Consider the following 21,302-nt stretch of genomic DNA (forward strand, 5'->3'; position numbering starts at 1 on the left):
AAGGAAACCTGACAGCAGCTCCGGCTCAGATTTATGTCTCTTTCTTCACGTCTTGTTGGGCTGCACCCTCCAACCTGTTGCCTCGGGAAACGTGAGGCCACATCCAGCCCAGCTGCTCCAGCTGCTCCAGCTGCTCCAGCTGCTCCAGCTGCTCCAGCTGCTCCAGCTGCTCCAGCTGCTCCAGATGAGGAGGACATGCTCAGACTCCTCCCTGGATACGCACCATCTCTGGATTCTAACTTATACTGGGAAGAAGAATCGTGGCTTCATGAAGCTCCAGTTGGTGTCGGGAGGATCTTCGCTGTGCTCCGTCTGGTAGTGATGGTCTGTTTGTCACAACAAGCAGAATGTGTGGCTTCTCTCCTGGCCGCTGGTGGAAGGAACCACCACCACCACCACCAACAACAACAACAACAACAACAACAACAACAACAACAACAACAACAACAACCGATGTCGGCAGAAAGCTGCAGTTTCCTGATATTTGGGAGATATTTCTGAATTTTCTCAACAATAGTGATACTGATGAAGCTTTGGAATTATCAGGCTGATTAAAGGATGCCAACACACACACACACACACACACACACACACACACACACACACACACACACACACACACACACACACACACACACACACACACACACACACACACACACACACACACACAAAGATATCAGTTTAGTCTCTTTATTTGTGTTTATTTTTATGTTGTGAATGTCGTGTTGAAAACGCTAAATTAGTTCAGTGGTTTATTTTCTCTCAACTTGGTATATTTTATCTGCAAATATAAGTATGCTTATATCCATCCATCCATCCCCCCTCCCTCCCTCCCTCCATCCCTCCTTCCATCCCCCCTCCATCCATCCATCCCTCCCTCCCTCCCTCCATCCATCCATCCCCCCTCCCTTACTCCCTCCCTCCCTCCATCCATCCCTCCCTCCCCCCCTCCCTCCATCCATCCATCCACCCATCCATCCATCCATCCCTCCCTCCCTCCCTCCATCCCTCCCCCCCTCCCTCCATCCATCCATCCATCCATCCCTCCCTCCCTCCCTCCCTCCCTCCCTCCCTCCCTCACACCCTTATTTCTTTTAGGGTTTTTTTCCTTTTTGTTTCTATGTAAGTATGGCCATATGTTCTATTAGTGGTGGGTTTGTTCTATGGCCATATGTTCTGTTAGTGGTGGGTTTGTTCTATGGTTTTATGTTCTATGAAAACATTTTATACGTTGTGAAAGTAAAAAACAATAAACTCAAGAGTGCCGTAGCTTCTGCTGCACTGAACCATTGACACACCAGCTTCAGAGAGCACCGGCTTCTTCACACGCTAAAGAGCAGAGTGAGAGGGAGTGAGAGGGAGTGAGAGGGAGTGAGAGGGAGTGAGAGGGAGTGAGACGTCTGTGGCGATGGGAGCCGCTGCTGCGACCTGATTCTCCTGAACCAGGGTCTGAATTTATACCAGTGAAGTCTCCAGGGAACTCAACACGGGTTCTGGTTCTGGTTCTGGTTCTGGTTCTGGTTCTGGTGACAGCACCATCACCAGCACATCAGAGCCATACCGGACACTGAGGAACCAGGGGTCAGCAGGATCTGAGTCGATGCTTTTGCTGTGGTCAGCAGCTCGGGGGCGCCACAGGGCCCTGTGCTGGGCCTCATCTATTAAAGCTGCTGAAGCACAAAACAGGTCCTGAAAGATGCATACGCCACTTCCCACACAAAGTTTGTGATCTGAAATGATCAACATTCCGGGAGAATGTTGGTACCGGAACCACAACTTAGAACCTTGAGCAGTACAATCTGGAGACGGAGAAGCTGGTGGTGGTGGTGGTGAGGTGGAGAATTGAACCAGGTTCATCTCATACATTTAATATCTTCAAATATCAGACTTATTGATCCACTTAATCATAAACAGCCAAGCTGCAGAGTTCTAGATGTTTCTTTAGTGGAACGTTACTGCTGAATCAGCAGAACCATGTTCATATGTCAAACTTTAATCTTCAAATGATCCAGAGGATAGAACTGATTGATTATCAATGATCCAGAGGATAGAACTGATTGATTATCAATGATCCAGAGGATTTAGAACTGATTGATTATCAATGATCCAGAGGATAGAAGTGATTGATTATCAATGATCCAGAGGATCTAGAACTGATTGATTATCAATGATCCAGAGGATCTAGAACTGATTGATTATCAATGATCCAGAGGATCTAGAACTGATTGATTATCAATGATCCAGAGGATAGAAGTGATTGATTATCAATGATCCAGAGGATAGAAGTGATTGATTATCAACTGTGACAATAGTGTACCAATCAGTGTAATTCCAGAGTAAACACATAATAGTGAGGTGACAGTCGTGAGTAGAGCTGCAGTGTGGATGTTCCAGTGTAAAAACTGATTCTGTCCTCAGGAGGACACTGACTGTCTGTCTCCAGTCTCTGGGGACGTCTGTTCTGTTCCAGCTACTTTTATTAGGATTTACAGCTTTAAGGTACAAATGTACTAAACTGTATGTTCACGGTAACAAAGTGAGTCTCTGGGAAAGTCTCATGTAAGAAAAACTGCAGTTGAGATGATTTACCACTGTTACATGTAAAATAAAGAAACTATAGGTTTTATATTGTTGATTTTATTATTATACAGACGTGATACAGTTTAGTATATTTTTACATTATCGCTGTAAATCCTGATAAAAGACGGTCATGAGCTCTGGATGCTCTGCTGCTGCGGACAGACGACCTCCTCCACCCTCCACCTCCACCCTCCTCCTCCACCTCTAGTGACTGAGAATAAAACAGTCCCTGTTCAAATATTTAATTTATACATTTAATAAACAGATAAAACTGAACTTCTTCAGTTTGCTGTGTCTCCACCTAAATGTGTCCTTTCTCTAGGACGCTCTGACACAAGGTGGTGTCACTACTATGATGTCACTCTCTTCCATGATGTCACACTCCTCCATGATGTCACTCTCCCCCATGATGTCACTCTCTTCCATGATGTCACTCTCCTCCATGATGTCACACTCCTCCATGATGTCACTCTCCTCTGAGCCTCCATGATGTCACTCTCTTCCATGATGTCACTCTCCCCCATGATGTCACTCTCCTCTGAGCCTCCATGATGCGACTCTCCTCCATGATGTCACTCTCTTCCATTATGTCACTCTCCTCCATGAGGTCACTCTCCTCTGAGCCTCCATGATGCGACTCTCCTCCATGATGTCACTCTCCTCCATGATCTCACTCTGCCACATTATGTCACTCTCCTCTGAGCCTCCATGATGTCACTCTCCTCCATGATGTCACTCTCCTCCATGATGTCAGTCTCTTCCATGATGTCACTCTCCCCATGATGTCACTCTCCTCTCTGATGTCACTCTCCCCATGATGTCACTCTCCTCCATGATGTCACTTTCTTCCATGATGTCACTGTCCTCCATGATGTCACGCTCTTCCATGATGTCACTCTCCCCCATGATGTCACTCTCTTCCATGATGTCACTCTCCCCCATGATGTCACTCTCTTCCATGATGTCACTCTCTTCCATGATGTCACTCTCCTCCATGATGTCACTCTCCCCCATGATGTCACTCTCCTCCATGATGTCACTCTCCTCCATGATGTCACTCTCCTCCATGACGTCACTTCCTCAACTGAACCTTCCAGGTTGACTGGGATCTATAAAAGGAAAGTGTGTGTAGATGTACGTACACACCGTTTTATAGATCAGATTTTTTTGGGCCCACGCCATTTTCTGCTTTTGGGTGCACAAACATTTTTAGTATGAATCCTAGACAAGGTTTTATAAATGAGGCCCCTGGTCCTTTTCCATTCTCTGTACAAATATGACAAGTGTTTTACTGGTTTATGATTCTGACTTTGTTTCTGAAGTTTCGTGGCTGTTTGGACCTGGTTCCAGCTCTACTGGCGTTTCAGTACATTAGTCTGAGTTCAGGTTTGGACTTCTTGTGAATTTGTTTTTCAGATTCTCGTCACAAAATGATCCGAGTTGAACATCATGTCAGATCTCTGCTGGTCACCGCATCGGTCCTGCTGAGCCTGAGTCGAGCCTTACCCAGAACCGACCCGCCCATCCTTCCTGACCACCACTTCCTGTTCATGTGGAATGCCCCGACCGAGCTCTGTGACATCCGCTTCGGCATGCCTCTGGACCTGTCTCACTTTGACCTGGTCAGCAGCACCCTGAAGACCGCCACAGACCAAAGCATCTCTATCTTCTACACCGACCGCTTCGGCATCTTCCCGTACGTGGACGAGGACACGGGGGAGACATACGACGAGGGTCTGCCTCAGCTGGTAGACCTGCAGGAGCACCGTGAGCAGGCCGAGGACGACATTGAGTACTACATCCCCAACAAGAACAGGCCCGGCCTTGCCGTGCTGGACTTCGAGGAATGGAGGCCACAGTGGATTCGGAACTGGGGCAGTAAGGACATCTACCGGCAGATCTCCATCGAAACGGTCAAGGAGAAGAACGCATCGCTGTCGGACGACGAGGCGGAAGACCGAGCCAGGGTGGTGTTTGAGCGTGCAGCGAAGAGGTACTTCCTCAGATCCATCCGGGTGGGGAAGAGCCTGAGGCCCAGTCGGCTCTGGGGTTACTACCTATACCCCGACTGCTACAACTACGACTACAACCATGACATGGAGGGCTTCACCGGAGAGTGTCCCGACATTGAGAAGTCCCGGAACGACGAGCTGCTGTGGCTCTGGAGAGAGTCCACCGCGCTCTTCCCGTCCATCTACCTGGAGCTGGTGCTCAGAGACTCCCGGCAGGCCCGACTCTACGTCCGCCATCGCATCCGGGAGGCGGTCCGGGTGTCAACGCTCCCCAACAGTTCCTACTCCATTCCCTTCTACGCCTACATCAGGCCCGTGTACAAGGACAGTGTGGACGACTACCTGTCAGAGGTGAGGTTCTCTTCAGGTTCCTCTTTGCACTGTATCTGCTAAATAATCCTCTTGGAGTTTTTTAAGCTGTGGTTCCACCGCACTTTCTGTGCCGGGGCATCACGGGGCGGGCAAGTCTTCTTGTGGTCCGACTGAAAAAGTTGTGGATGGTAGGGAAAGAAACCGCGACCACCGGCTACGATTTTCCGCTACCCCTTGACTGAGGTACCTAGCAAAAACATGCAAAAACAAAACAAAAACAAAAAGCATGCACTGGCGCTCCCCTTGAGCGCTGCTCTGTGCGGCTGCTACCGATGGGTCAATCGGTAAGAATGTCCCCTCTGGGATTAATACAGTGCTATAAAATAAAAACGTCTTTCAACGAGGTGCTGGCGCTCCTCTCAGGAACAGGAGGCGGAGCTTCAGCCGGGTGCGCTTTGTCGTACCGTATCCTCCCGCTCCGCCCTGCTCTGGCACGTATTGCGCGGTGGAACCACGTCTTTAGTAACTTTTTATGATCACTGTCATGTGATCGATTCAGTTTACGATCATCATTAGTCTACATTATGAACTGAGGCCCCGCCCACATCATCTTTTTTCTCCCCAGCATTCTAAAAAACAAATTCTGTCCACACGTCACTATGACCGCGGTCAACACGATGTCTCAGGGCAGGTAGTACATATGCCAGGCCTTTAGGGCGCTGTGACTCACCAAATACATCAAAAATGCAGAAGAAGACACGGAGAACATAGAAATGTAGAAGTAGACTCAGGTGTGGGGGTGCCCTGAGACAGGTGAGGTGAACAACACTGACTCCTCAGAATTGATGTATTAAAGGTAGAATAATGGACAAGCCTGTTTACAGCTAAACTAATGGCCAGATTTTGATATTGCTGCAGATATATTTACACATATCTTGATATATCTGACTGCCTGTTTGCAGTTTGATCTGGTCAACACGATCGGCGAGGCGGCGGCTCTCGGTGCGGCCGGCGTGGTTTCCTGGGGAGACATGAACGTCACCGACACAGAGGTACGACGAATTCAAATAAATAAAAATGGAAGCTAAATGTTTATTTGCAAATAATTTTCTGAGAATGTCAGGGAGCTGCTGCAGGGGGCGCTGAAGAGCCACATGTGGCTCCAGAGCTGCAGGTTGATGAACCTCTAATCGTATTCTGGAGTAGGGGTGTCAAACATGAGGCCCTGGTCCCAGTACCGGCCCACTGAGGCTCCAATCAGCCAAACCACCAAGCAAATGGTGAAAAATCCAAAGAAAACATTTCAACACATTTCTTCAGAGTTTTGGACACAAAGCAGCACTGAGAGCCGAGCTGAGATATCGTGATGCTGCCAAAAGATAGCAACCTGGTTGCTATAGAAACGAGCAATAAGGCCATGCTGGAGTTTGTAAAAGAAAAAAAGAAGCCTTTTTTGTAATATTCGATTATAATTAGATATTTTATTTTATTTTGTATTTTATATTTATTCAATTTATTTATTTCATATTATTAGTATAATTTTGTTATATTTTAATATTCTTTATGTTCATATATATTCATAAATATTTCAGTCACACAAAGACAAAATTAGTAGCACACACAGGTTCCAGAGGTTCCCCAGAGGTTCCAGAGGTTCCCCAGAGGTTCCCTAGAGGTTCCAGAGGTTCCCCAGAGGTTCCAGAGGTTCCCCAGAGGTTCCAGAGGTTCCCCAGAGGTTCCAGAGGTTCCCCAGAGGTTCCAGAGGTTGAGCTATAGGAGCTTCTCTTTCTTTATTTTTCTCCCTTTTTTCCTTAGATCCTTTTTTCTGTTTTTCCCTTTTTCTCTTTCTTCTTTTCCTTTTTCTCTTTGTCCTTTTTTCTGTTTTTCTCTTTCTTCTTTTTCTTTTTCCTTTCTTATTCTTTTGTCCTTTTCTTCTTTTCCAAACCTTCTTCCTTCTTTCCTTCTCAAAGTTCTGCCGACTCAGCTGTTTTACCGTATTTAGCTGTTTTCATCCTGGAGATTCGACCATTTTTGGAAATCAGTGTTTAATGCAAATGAAAAACAAGTAATCCAATGTTTCTATTCATGACCTACTGAGAGCTCCATGGCGCCATTGGGGGGGGGCTAAAGAGCCACATGAGGTTCAACACCTCAGGTTGAGTCTCACAATATGACCAGGACCCCCTCTCCGCTCTACTTCCTGTAGGACTCCTGCTTCGACGCTCGCCGCCACCTGGAGCGCGTCATGAACCCGTACGTCCTGAACGTCTCCACGGCGGCGGGACTCTGCAGCCGCGCGCTGTGTAGCGGCCGCGGCCGCTGCGTGAGGAAGCGCTGGGACGACGACGTCTTCCTCCACCTGGACCCGAGCCGTTACCGGGTGGAGCGGCGGCGCCGTGGCGGCCCACTGAGCGTGAGCGGCGGTCTGTCGCAGGCCGACATCTTCTGGTTCGACCAGCACTTCGACTGTGTGTGTTACGGTAGGGAGCCGTGCAGATCGCCGTACAGCTTCAACGTCATCCAGGAGTCTGTCGCCACGGCGACCAACGGAGGCGGCGGGCAGACGAACCGACCGCTGCTACTGGTCGCGCTCGTCTGGACAACGTTCGTCTGGACGTCAACGTAAACAGGAAGCTCACGCCTCGGCTGTCTGCGCTGCTTTATTCTGATTTCATGTTTTACTTGATTTTCCAATAAAAGTGATTTCTCTGGAGCACAAAGTCATTACAATAGTTCACAAGTCAAGTTCTGCAGAATTTACAATGAGGGGTTAACCCAGCCTGGAGGAGGTTAGACCCTGGAGGAGGTTTGACCCTGGAGGAGGCTAGACCCTGGAGGAAGTTGACCCTGGAGGAGGTTTGACCCTGGAGGAGGCTAGACCCTGGAGGAAGTTAACCCTGGAGGAGGCTAGACCCTGGAGGAGGCTAGACCCTGGAGGAGGTTAGATCCTGGAGGAGGTTAAACCCTGGAGGAGGCTAGACCCTGGAGGAAGTTAACCCTGGAGGAGGCTAGACCCTGGAGGAGGCTAGACCCTGGAGGAGGTTAGATCCTGGAGGAGGTTAAACCCTGGAGGAGGCTAGACCCTGGAGGACGTTAACCCTGGAGGAGGCTAGACCCTGGAGGAGGTTAGACCCTGGAGGAAGTTAACCCTGGAGGAGGCTAGACCCTGGAGGAGGTTAGATCCTGGAGGAGGTTAAACCCTGGAGGAGGCTAGACCCTGGAGGAGGTTAACCCTGGAAGGGGCTAGACCCTGGAGGAGGCTAGACCCTGGAGGAAGTTAACCCTGGAAGGGGCTAGACCCTGGAGGAGGCTAGACCCTGGAGGAGGTTAGACCCTGGAGGAGGTTAGACCCTGGAGGAAGTTAACCCTGGAGGAGGCTAGACCCTGAACGAAGTTAGACCCTGGAGGAGGTTAGACCCTGGAGGAGGTTAGACCCTGGAGGAGGCTAGACCCTGGAGGAAGTTAGACCCTGGAGGAGGTTAGACCCTGGAGGAGGTTAGACCCTGGAGGAGGCTAGACCCTGGAGGAAGTTAACCCTGGAGGAGGCTAGACCCTGGACGAAGTTAGACCCTGGAGGAGGCTAGACCCTGGACGAAGTTAGACCCTGGAGGAGGTTAGACCCTGGAGGAGGTTAGACCCTGGAGGAGGCTAGACCCTGGAGGAAGTTAACCCTGGAGGAGGCTAGACCCTGGACGAAGTTAGACCCTGGAGGAGGCTAGACCCTGGAGGAGGTTAAACCCAAACTGCAGAGAGTAAAAGTCAGAATAAAACTGACCAGCAGGGGGCAGCAGTGGAACCAAGCTGCATTATTGCTAGCACATTAGCATTAGCCTGAAAGGTAGATGAAGCGCTTCATGTGATTGGCTGTTTGGGACGTTATTCAGAATTAGTGTGTGTGAATGTTTTTTTCACACTATACATCTATACTGATGGAGCGTTCCGGGTGGAGTTGCGTGCTGACTGGTCACCTCTCCCGTCTTCAACGGAGTCCTGATATAATGTTACTTTGAAACGCTAAAAGTCCACAATTAATCTGTGCATATCCCAAACATGGCCGAGAAGATGAGCAACAACACGAGCAGCAGCAAAGTCCCTCTCCTCTAAAAGAACTCCTAAAAAAGACGAGCATGCTCATGCTATGGAAGCAGCTCATGCTAATGCTACAGGGAAAGACGCTCGCTGACGCCAATAGACACTCCAGGAAACAGCCTGATGGAAAAGAAAGCAAGAGGTACTCCTTCAGACGAGCTCTCCATCGCCTCAGCTGAGCAAATCCTGAAAGCTCCTGACTCACTGGGAAGCTGTTTGGGCGACCGCATGAAAGACATGAGCAATCAGATGCAGCAACGAAGGAGCATGCTGTCGGCGCTTTCTAAAACTGCAGTTCAACTCGGAGGGAAGAAAGGAGGAAGGACAGGAGTCAAGACCATGAAAAAAGACATGGAGCAGCTCAGAAAAGAAAAGGAGGAGTTGAAAGACTGTTTACTGAGCCAGGAGAAGATGGTGAGTGTCTGTAGATAAAAGGAAAGAAAGAAGGGGCTGATGACAATGTGAGAGAAGAAGTTGTGACGCTCTTGCAAAGCGTTGCCCCTGACCTGGAGACGATGAAGACACATCTTCATCTCTTTGCCAAACGAGGGACGAGAGACGAGACATGGAGGCGAACCAAGACCCCTCCAGTGTGCAAAGAAGAAGGAATCCACTTCGTGGAGGACTGAACGGCGGAGGACAGGAAGTCCAGACGAGCTCTGTGGCCTCGGCTGGAGCAGGCGAGGAAAGATGGCAGGGAGCCAGGAGTCACGGGTCCTTTCTGCTCAGCGACAAACACTGAAGAGACATGATGTGACCCAAGCTTGGGTCTCCCACCTCACAGTTAGTTCGTACTCACCTCCTAAACTAGTTTATATAGTTACTCAGTAGATTTGAGTATTCATGTGTTCCTGCTGAAAACTGATTTTTCTCTTTCTTCGTTTAATACAAGGAACTCAAAGACTCCATCAAACCTAAAGCTGTGGTTTTATTCTGTAAAGGCAACAAGTTCATGTTGTTCTTCCTCCAGGAAACATTCTGGTTCAACAGATGTCGAGTTCCAACCCAAATCCTGCTGCATCAGGTTGCAGAAGAATTACAGACAAATTCCCCAACTGAACATATATTGATCGATTTTAATTGAACTCCTGATGAATGTTTGGACAGACGGCCTCCCAGATTCCTACAAGAACATCCAAATACAATTATGGAGGAATGTATTAAAAAAAACTCTGTTAGATGTATGGAGAAAGTTAAATATGGATAAAAAGCAATATACTGAGAAGTAATCTTCAGGCCAAATCAAGAATTGATTACTGGCTTGCTTCAGATTCCATGTGGGAAGATGTCACACACATTTCCATTTCAAACAGCCATTTAAGTGACCATTGTATAATAATTCTTAATTTAAGTTAAAACCATCAAATATGATCATTTTGGATACTATAAATGATGAAATGATGATCAATTAATTTCCCCCACTCAAAAATGGGAATATCTTAAATTGATGATGTACAGTCCACTCCACTGGATGAAACCATCAAAACCCCAGAGGTGATAAACGTTAACATTAGTGTCTTAAAACTAAGTTCAAATCCTCCCAACCAAAACCAGAACTGTAACGTAATGAAACCAAACCATATTAGCAAAGAAATCTAAAAACCAAACACCTAAATATCAAACTAAATCCTAAACCTGCTAAAACTATGTGTCACCCCCCACTTGCTCCTCCTCTTGGTTCAGCCCGGAACCTTCTTTAGCCTGTTGTTCCAGGGGGGACTCTTTGGCCGGACACCGGCCTGAACTCAAGGTACTAACCAAGGTAAGTGAAAACTCTCCTCTCACACCACACAACACTCTCACCCACTTCTTCAAACCTTCACAGCAACACACACACCAACAACTAACGAATCAGCCAGTCGTACATACACACACACTGCTTGATGCTCAATTCATCAGTGAGTTGGTGAGTTGGTGAGTTGGTGAGTTGGTGAGTTGCCTCCACAGACGGCCCGATCTAAAGGCGACAATAGAAAATTCAATAAATAAGTTAACTCATTGGCTGCCATTGACGAGTTTGACGAGTTTTTCATTTTTTTCCACAGCGGGCTGTAGAAATGTCTGGCGCACCTTATGAATGAGCCTTTATACTGAGACATTACCTGTAATGATTAGTCGATGCCACTAGAATGCAGTATTGCGCGATCGGTGGGGTCAAAAGTCTGCCGAGAGGCGGAAGTGTGTGGAGTGTTTGGAGAAAGTGGTGTGAGCAGGTAGCGGAGCGGCGGGAGTTAGCATTAGCGAGAGATAGCGGTTTAGAGAGAGACAGGATAGCAAGAGACATGGCGAAGAAGGGCGGTTATAAACAGTTAACACCGTGGGAGAGTTTGACCCGCGGATCGGGGAGTGAGGTTGAGAGGGGAGATAGCGGAGATCCAGGTGAGGGTCCATCTGGGGAGCCAGCGTTGCGGGGAGGAAGACCGCGGCGCCGGGAGACACCTGCTGCCTCACGGAGCGTATCACCGGCTGGCTCGAGTGACGCGGGCTCTTACAGCGAACCAGATCCGGATTCCTCAGATGAGTGGTGGCCATCTGGATGGCATCCACCTGATGGCCACCAGCAAGAAGGAGAGACCGACGAGAAGATGTCGGGTAGGGGGTAGGGGTCTTCACAAGGAGACCAACAAGTGGTGCGCAGCGTGTCGTGTTCCCTTGCACACATGAGACTGTTTCACCTTCTACCACACAAAGCCGAACTACTGGGCCTGGGAGGATTGAGAAAGCACACACACACACACACTCACACACACTCACACACACTCTCACACACACACTCACTCACGCACACTCACACACACAAACTCAATCACACACTCTTCACAAACTCACTCTCACACTCACTTTTTTTCTAGTTCATACATTTCTAGTTCTATTATCTATTTTTCTGTTGTTGTTTCAAAATTTGTGTACTTTTTGAGATGGTTTAAAAAAGTTGCATTTTCTGTTTTGTGAATAAATTTCCAAAAATTTGCCATCAAAAGTATTTTTTCTGAGTCATGTTTTTATAATTTATATATTGGAAAAGGTGTTAAGATGTTTGAGGAGTCACTAAAGCAACAAAAATGCATATAAAAGTCACTTTTCTGCTTGATAAGTTCCTGTTTACAAAAAGCTTGTTTTCTCTGTTTTTTGGTCAGAAGCAGGTGTTTTGGGTGAAACTTTGCTATGTTCTACGGCAGATTGCTCATGAACGGTAAAAGGTAGAACCAAACAGTTTTTTCCAGATGAAAGCAGAGATCCTAATCTTTAATGTGGTGCCCTTGGTTTTACATAGTCTAACAAAATGCATATTCTGTGGCCCTTCAAAGTTGGGTCAAATCCCCTGAAAACGCTGGCAGAACGCACTTCCCAAAGCTGAAAATGCCTGGCAGTCAATGAGTTAAAAACAAGGGTGTGCAAATTTCATTTATACGTGGAAATAGCCTGATCTTAAAGTGCTGGAATAAAGTGATGTGAGCGTTAAACTGAGGAACAAACTGCCTGTTGGTTTCAATAGAGAGGAATAAAAAGCCGTTGGCCCTCTCATGACTGAAGGGGAACGTACAGCCAAGGAGATTGTAAATCTCTACAGCAGCAGAATACTTCTTCTTATTCCACAAAATGATGATTTACTTTTTAATGTAATAAAGGGGTTTATACAAAGATTTTATAAAACACAGAAACAAGGAGAAAGAACATAAGTACAAACAATATAAAAATCGATTGACAACTATTATTAGAGAGCAAAAATAAAATGATCATAGTACACTGCTGGAAAACCATAAAACAAATATTAAAGCTACTTGGAATGTAATTAAAGAGGTGATTGATCAGAACATTTCAAACGTTAACAACATATATTGTTAAAACGAACAATACAAGAGTTGAGAATGTGAAAGAAATTGCAAATGAATTTAACAATTTTTTTTGTCAATGTGTCCTAATCTAGCAAAAGAAATACAACAATGTGTATTTCTTTTGTGTACAGTTTACGTCTGACTGCTTCCCAACCCACACAGACAACGCTTTTTAATGCTAATGCTAATGCTAGGCGAGTCAGCTTAGCAGATGAGCAGATGAGTCCAGGTCAGGGACACCTGGGGAGTCACCTGTGTGAGTTTTAAGAAGATAACAGGTATTAGCTTAGCATGCTTGTTAGTATGCTAACAAATTTTGTTCGATTGAGCTGATATTTGGGGGGTGGCCTAAAGGGGGGGCTAGGGTTATGAATCACTAGCTAATTAGCCGGGTCCCGCCCACTTTTGAGCCCACCCTAGGGTCAGGGTTACAGGACCAACCCTGGCTGAAAGTGGCTTAATAGATCCCTATCTATGGAAACTAGAAAAATTAGGTTTCGGGTTGGGAGCTAGGTGGTGGCCTCTATGCCACGAGCTACATTAGAGTTTACTAGGTTTCCAAAATAAAAGCCTGCCACATTTTTCAAAATAAAAGTCCTTTTTTGTTAAAACCTTCAAAATGTATGTCTGATCAATATTTAAAGGGGCCAGAGGCCATGATTGGGCCAGAGGCCATGATTGGGCAGACACCCACAGGCCAGAGTCCGAGGTCCCGACCAATGCAGCTTGCAGCTTTAATTTATAATAGCAACTGAACGATTGGCAATTTTAGTAAAAAATTCCAACATTGCTGGCATAAAAATAAATGAACACCAGCTAACCATAAGTCAACTCTCTTATTTTAAAAAACAAAGAACAAATCCCTCTGGCCTTAATAACAATTAACATATTCTCTAGAGCTTCTGGCTTCGCCTAAACTCAGGCCCCCTTTACACCACAACGAATTCTAGACTATCTGCAAAACTGCCTTCACTTTTGGGGGGTCCGTTTACGCGACACCAGTGATGCACTGTATCCTGAAGTTTTTAATCCGGCTCCCAAGGTGGATTCTTTCACGGCCGCTAATCCCTCCTGCGGAGACTGATGGAGGCTACAGAGCCTGTTACTGCTCATCTCCCCCTCCCTCCTGCTCATTCAGTTGTAAACAAACATGGCGGCCGGTAGTGGTACGACCCGTAGTGGTACGACCCGTAGTGGTACGACCCGTAGTGGTACGACCCGTAGTGGTACGGCCCGTAGTGGTACGGCCCGTAGTGGTACGGCCCGTAGTGGTACGGCCCGTAGTGGTACGGCCCGTAGTGGTACGGCCCGTAGTGGTACGACCCACGGTCCATATTCTAGTTTTATCCTCCAGATCAGTAGTTTAATAGTTGAGACTCTCCCTGATATCATCCGATGTGTCATCAGTCCATGTTGATGTTTTTTCTTCACCTTTTATAGTGTTTTGTTCTCTGCACACGTCTGTGTAGTTTCATTACAAAATACAGCAACAGCGCCCTCCAGTGGCCCGGCATACTAACTACATCGTTGTCTCTGTGTCCGCTGCTGCAGTGGAAACACTCCTGTTTTTGTGGATTAGGTGTTGTCACGTGAAACGTTGTCATGTAAACAAGTGTGAACTTATGAGGATCCATGACTGTCCTCACCCTGCTCTGCGTGATATCCACGTTAAGGAAACAAAGTCGGGGAGACCGGGGATGGTTGTAACATGGGGAGAGTTGTAACACCACCACTTCCACCAAATAGGGAGGAGATAGGAGTCATATGATGATATCAGTGTTTACCCACTTCCTCCCTGATCCCACATGGTTAGGGTTACCATGGTGATTATCAAGGCTGGGAACAGGTGTATGCAGATTCTATAGAGAAAAAATGACTTTTGACGTATGACAGTCATTTTTTTGATGATCGCCGCCACATTGTTCCGCCATTTTGTTCTGAATCACCACCACAGCGCCACTCTCGGTGGGAGGCGGTAGTACATAAAATATATGGCCGCTTCCTGCAGGTCGCCGCCATTTTGTTCCAAAGCACAATCACAGCGCCACCGTCGGTGGGAGGCAAGAGTACATGATCCGCAGTGCGACCGTACTTCTCCAGAATTGAAACCCCGCCAGTGCGGTATCAAGATGGTGGCTTACGGCCGCTGACATAGTTGTTAGCGGTCGCCGCCATAATGGCACACGGACAGCGCCATACTATTCTCAAAATTGAAACCCCTCCAGTGCGGTATCAAATAATGGCGGCGTAAGGGCGCCGTCATACTTGTTTGTGGTTGCCGACATGCTTGTTTACGGTCCCCGCCATACTTGTATGTGGTCGCCGCCATATTTAAAAGGCAGAATGACATCAGTGGCTAAAGTTGCTTCATGGCTAGTTCTGGGAAGCACTGGGTGACAGTCTGAGCACTGTCACCCAGAACACATCGCACCAATTAAGAACCTTTCTGCAGGTGGTGAGCCCACGGGAAGGTGGCGCCTGGCGTGGGACACGAACCCTCTACGTAGAGCTTGTTAGTCTCACGCTCTACCAACTGAGCTAGCCGGGCAACCATCATATTCCACATTCAGCCTAGAAAGAAAAGATTCACTCTCATGATGAATGGGGAAGAATACTTAGAACCAAAAAGTATAGTGAAGGAGATCTTGAATTTCTTTAGATACCTGTATGATTCTTCTTATTCTAAACAAAATGCTGAATTACTTTAAATCATTTATTACTGTTAATGATGAAACCTTTATGTGAGGAGGATTTAAATTGAAGTATCATCATGAAAACAGCCTCTGACTGATCTCCAGGCTCAGATGGAATCACTACAAACCTTCTGAAAAGACATTAAAACGTTGCTATTTGAGGCAATAATGTACGACTAGAAATGAATTGACAATGAAACAAGGTAGAATTATTTCAGGATGTCTATTTGTCATATTTCCTTACCTTCAGGACAAAATAAGAAAAGTGTCCCATCCAACTCCACTCTGCTCTATTCTAAATTCTGCTTTACATTTACATTTCACATCACTGCACCTGCGTCATTTTATATCCCAAATTGTCGTGTAACCATGTAACATAAGTTAATACTGTATACACCTGCTGCGTACATGATTGACTAAGTTGTCTAACTCTCTCTGAGCCTATTTCAGCAACACACTGCAGCTGTAACCACAGTGACGCTCAGAGGTCAGAGTTCAGCTACCAAACTGATCTGCCTCCTTCATTCATCCAGTGACAATGTGTGCTGCATGAAGCGAAGCAAAACAAAGGACCAGAATGGAGAATAACTGTAGTTTCTTCAGCAGGAAGGAGGAAATGTCCATGACAAACCTTCAACAAACACCTATGACAACTTTAAAAGAATAAAACCATCATAAATCATGTCATAGTTCTTTATTATATATACAATCACTGGGCACTTTAACAGAGAAAACCCAACTAATCACATGAGCGACGGTGGAAAGGAAGAACTCCCTCTAACAGGAAGAGACCTGCAGAAACCAGACTCAGAGGTGGAGGCTTCCTGCTGGCCCGGTGGGGTGAGAGGACAGAGGAGAGGACAGAGGACAGAGGACAGAGGAGAAGACAGACAGATAGATAAGAGAGAGATCCACCCGGAAGACTGATCAGGACAGGAGGCTTCAATCCACCTTCAGCTCCACTGTCAGACATCCGGCAGGGAGGTTGAGAGACAGACTACAGGAGAGAAAGGCAAATGTTAGTGACATGTAATAGCGACATGTAATAGCGACATGTAATAGCGACATGTAATAGCGACATGTAATAGCGACATGTAATAGTGACATGTAATAGTGACATGTAATAGAGGTGAATAAAAAAGGAAAGAAGCTCAGTTTCGGTCCTCCAGCAGTCTGAACCTCTGGCAGCTTCACTAGAAAATGGTCTCAGGTGTCCTGAAGCAGCTCTCACTGTAAACTTTAATAGAAAAGTCTTCATCCTAACCTGAACATGAGAGGCTGTTTCAGCCTCCCTAACTGAAACTGGGATCTGGTTCCACATCAGAGGAACCTGAAAGCTGAAAGCTCTGCCTCCATTCTACTTTTAGAAAAGCTAGGAACCTCCAGTAAGCCAGCACTCTGAGAACCAAGAGTTCTTCTGGGGAGATCTGGGACCAGCAGGTCTTTAAGATCTTTAGAATTAGTTGAAGACTTTTTAAGCAGTGACTTGGACCCCCTGATAATAGGGAGGTACAATAGTTACTCTGGAAGTAAATGCATGGATTAACTTCTCAGTGTCACTCTATCAATATATTCTGGATTTTAGAGACATTATGTAAATATAATGTACAGATTCCAGTAGATAAGATGGTGATGAGCGACAGCAGTGCAGCTTCTCTCTACTATCAGATGAACACAGGAAGATATAGGATTACTACTACATCACCGGATGTAGTAGGAAGATATAGGATTACTACTACATCACCGGATGTAGTAGGAAGATATAGGATTACTACTACTACACAGGATGTAGTAGGAAGATATAGGATTACTACTACATCACCGGATGCGTTCAGACTCTCTTGTTCATCATGTCCGGTTGGTTCCCCTGTGAGAACATGTTAGAACGTTCTCCCTCTGGCTATGATGACCTCTGCCTCAAGCCTTGTAGGACCTTCATCAGGATGTTGATGAGGATCTGAAAGACCTTGACAAGGTGTATGTAGATAGCTTTCCAAAAACTCAAAATATTGAGCACTCTACTTCTATGATGTCCTCCATTCCATTGATCATCTTACTTCTGGGAGAAAAACATCAAAACGTAATGGACGAGTCTCTGGTCCTCCTTCTGGATTCCTGTGACTTCCTCCATCTCCTTCAGCATCTCCAACATCTGCTGCAACACAGAGGAATAAAAGTAAACAAATCAAGCTTATGTTATGTAAAAACTCTCAAACTTGATTGATGAGATGTTTTCTTACCTGCTGGTCACTGAAAGGAAACCTCAGTTTGAGCTGCTGCTTCAGGGAAAGTGATGCTGACGACATCTTCCAGAGGTTTATTCTGTCTGAACAGACCCTCGACTCCATGACATCATCATGTAAGATCTGAAGACAAAGAGCAAAGAGAGAACATAGAGCAGCTCTAGAGAATAGAACCACTAACAGCACAGTTAGTTTGACTCACCTTGATCTGCTCTCTGGAGAATACAGTCAGGACCTCCACCCTTCTACACCTCAATCATCCTGCAGATTAAAATGAGTTAAAATGAGATAAAAAGCAGCTCCAACTGTGACATTTACACTTTGATTAAAGTCAAAACTACTGGAGTTTATTTGTTCCTGTCATTTAACAAAAGGAATCAGCACACTGTTGAATCAGCTGACATGTTGTTTTCACAAGTGATCATCAAACTGTTCTCTTCAACATAAAGGAGAGCAGCTCAATATGTCACCAGGTGTTTCTCTCATTCTGCCAAACCTCCTGCATCTATTGAAGTACTGAACCAACTACTGGAGTACCTGTACTCTCTTTTTGGGTGTTGCATCCACAGCTGAATGATGCATTGGGAAAATTTGTGGATTTTCCAGCACAATGGACATGAAGCCAGCCTCTGCAAACTGTGACCTCCACCCATTCTCCACCCATTCCAGAATGTAAACATGTAGATATAAAATCCTGCAAAACAAAAAATCATTTCCTTTATGTCTTATAAATAAAGAATCAGAGAAAAGAAACGTAATATGAATTATCTGAATCCTACACACACACACACACACACACACACACACACACACACACACACACACACACACACACACACACACACACACACACACACACACACACACACACACACACACACACACACACAGAACCAATGGCTGGAGACAAAGTAATACTCTAACATCATTTCACGAGGCAGAGGCTGAGGAATCAGATGGATCAGGTGTGATCTTTTTATCAGTAGATATGTAGGTGGAGGAGTGATGGTTCATGGGAGATATGTAGGTGGAGGAGTGATGGTTCATGTGTTACATGTTGTTAGTTCAAACTAAAAGCCAACCAGGCTGAGCAGAGTCTGGCTCCATGCTGGAGGACTGAGTGATGCGGTTGAAGGAGTGAGAAGGTCCTTTTGTCATTTCTTTTCATTTCAACAAACAGCTTTTCAACCCACATTTACTTTAGCAAGTTTTCTTGTGGTAATAAATTACAGGTTTTTAATAAACCAACACATGGGACAAAGATAGAAAGAGCAACATAAACATTCGAGCTGATCTTACGTGCATTGCTCCTAACAAAACTATAAAACTATTCCTACTCTCATTAATACTGATATAACTACAGCTACCATTTCATTCTTATTAGTACAGGCTGATATGTTCTACAGAGACAAGAAAGATATTGTTTACCTTAACAGAAGAAAATCCTTTACTCCGTTGAGCTTCCAGTACACGTGTGAAGAATCCAAAGACGAAAAAACAAATGTGCGCCGATTTAATTTAGGTCAAGTGGGTCTCGCCACGTCACTTCCGGCATTTGCGTGTCGTCTACGTAACTTCCTGCATGTTTGGTCCGTCACGTTAGTTCCTGTGGGTCGGCTTTCGTGTACGTATCTTCCTTCACGGTCAGTCCATTTCCTCACATCCGGTGGGGCGGCTTCTACATACGTCACTTCCAGCGCGTCATTTTGCGTCATTTCCGTCCATGCTTCCGCATAGCACCATTTCAAGATGGCGGCGACCTAGAAATAAATATGGCGACGCCCGCAACACCGCCATCTTGGTTTTCCCCACTGGCATCTCTTGCACCAGGGGGCCCTGGGCCCTCTCCTTGGAAGCTGCATCCTGGCAGCTCACCAGCAGGGGGATCCACCAACTCTGTCACACCCATCGTCTGGAAACCTGTGTCCAGCCCAAGGAGATTGGCTGAGACGCAGCCTGGGCACGGCAGGGTGCGAGACCATGACGCACAACTATAAAAGTCCAACTCGCGAAAATACAACCGTCTCCAAGACGGATTTGTGTCGATCCAGACGTGGGACTTCGTACGGGGACACTCAAGAGGACTGGGCCGGAACACTTCCAACTCGCAGGAGGAGCTGGAAAGGCTGTGGGAATGTACTTTTTCTTTTCTTCTTCTTCACCTGGACCTCCGGAGCACCACAGGCACACCCCCCCCTGCTCCAGCTGCACAGACGCGTCTTCCCCACTCCTGCAGCCCTGTGAGGCCCAACTCGAATTCACGGCGCTGAATTCAGACCCGGTAATAACAGAAGTTACCGCGGCCTCACAGAACCTCACAGCCCAACGAACGGCGCTGAACAGCACGCTGAATATCACCACGCTGAATATCACCACACTGAATATCACCACACTGACCCGCCAATGTCTGCCTCCCTCTGGTGTCCGTTCGAGGTAGCTACACCCACTCACATTGACCCGCCGACATCTGCCTCCACCTGGTGGACGCTCAAGGTCATTACACCCATTCCACTCATCACTCCAGACTACACACACACACACACACACACACACACACACACACACACACACACACACACACACACACACACACACACACACACACACACTCTTTGTACATAGTGTTTGAAGCCACCAATTAGCCACTGACGTCATTCTGCCTTTTAAATATGGCAGCGACCACATACAAGTATGTCAGCGCCCGTAAGCCACCATCTTGATACCGCACTGGTGGGGTTTCAATTCTGGAGAAGTACGGTGGCACCGCGCATCATGTACTACTGCCTCCCACCGACAGTGGCGCTGTTGTGGTGATTCAGAACAAAATGGCGGAACAATGTGGCAGCGATCACAAGGAAGCAGCCATATTGTCGGCCATTTTGGATTCCCCACTGGCAGCCTCTCAAAATAAAAAGAAATTAATTTTAAAATACTGAATGAAATGAACCCATGAAATGAATTCATTCAAAATAGATTTCAATTTGATGAAGACAAATGTCCTTTATGTCAAGATAATATAGAAACAACAGAACAGGCATCTTTTAAATACAGTATGCTCCGGTTCAGAATCTGTGGGAGGAAATACACCAACGGTTGATAGAAAGATCTGTGAACATAGACTTCCTCTCTTATAGCTTTGAAAAACAAAGAAATTAAAGTTTTGGTCAATAATATTTGCATAATTTCTAAATTCTGTATTCACAAAGCTGGAATGGCAAAATCCCCTCCATCATGGCCCGGTTCAGAAATGAACTGACTGTGATCTTCAGATGTAGAACTACAGTTTTACATACATCCAAGCTGAAAAACGTTGCATCCTCATACCTTTGTACAATTTATTGTAGTTCCCTTGTTTGCTTCACCAGTTTTTGTTTATCTCTATAATGTGGCTTGATGCTTCCCTTGTAATTTTCTTTTCATGATTGGATTGGTTCTTTTATTTAAGTTTTTTTTGTTGTTTTTTTGTTTGAGTGGTGGGGCTGGGGTGGAGCTGGGGTGGAGCTGGGGTGGGGCTGGGGGGGGTCAGCAACCTTT

The 21,302-nt window shown here is 46.2% G+C and overlaps 1 protein-coding gene across 1 annotated transcript in view; it reads left to right on the forward strand.

The window, feature by feature from the left end:
• LOC308116416 (hyaluronidase-5-like) overlaps positions 1–7,630 on the forward strand; it is a 10,863-nt gene extending 3,233 nt beyond the window's left edge. Inside the window, exons 2-4 of the mRNA XM_080474589.1 lie at positions 4,000–4,946; positions 5,870–5,959; positions 7,114–7,630. Coding sequence (XP_080330715.1) covers positions 4,014–4,946; positions 5,870–5,959; positions 7,114–7,533 — 1,443 coding nt within the window. The 5' untranslated portion in view covers positions 4,000–4,013 and the 3' untranslated portion in view covers positions 7,534–7,630. The remainder of the gene's footprint in view (positions 1–3,999; positions 4,947–5,869; positions 5,960–7,113) is intronic.
• The last annotated feature ends 13,672 nt before the right edge of the window (positions 7,631–21,302 follow it).

The sequence above is a fragment of the Lipophrys pholis genome, assembly GCF_963383615.2.
Source record: "Lipophrys pholis genome assembly, chromosome: 11".
Classification (NCBI taxonomy): Eukaryota; Metazoa; Chordata; class Actinopteri; order Blenniiformes; family Blenniidae; genus Lipophrys; species Lipophrys pholis.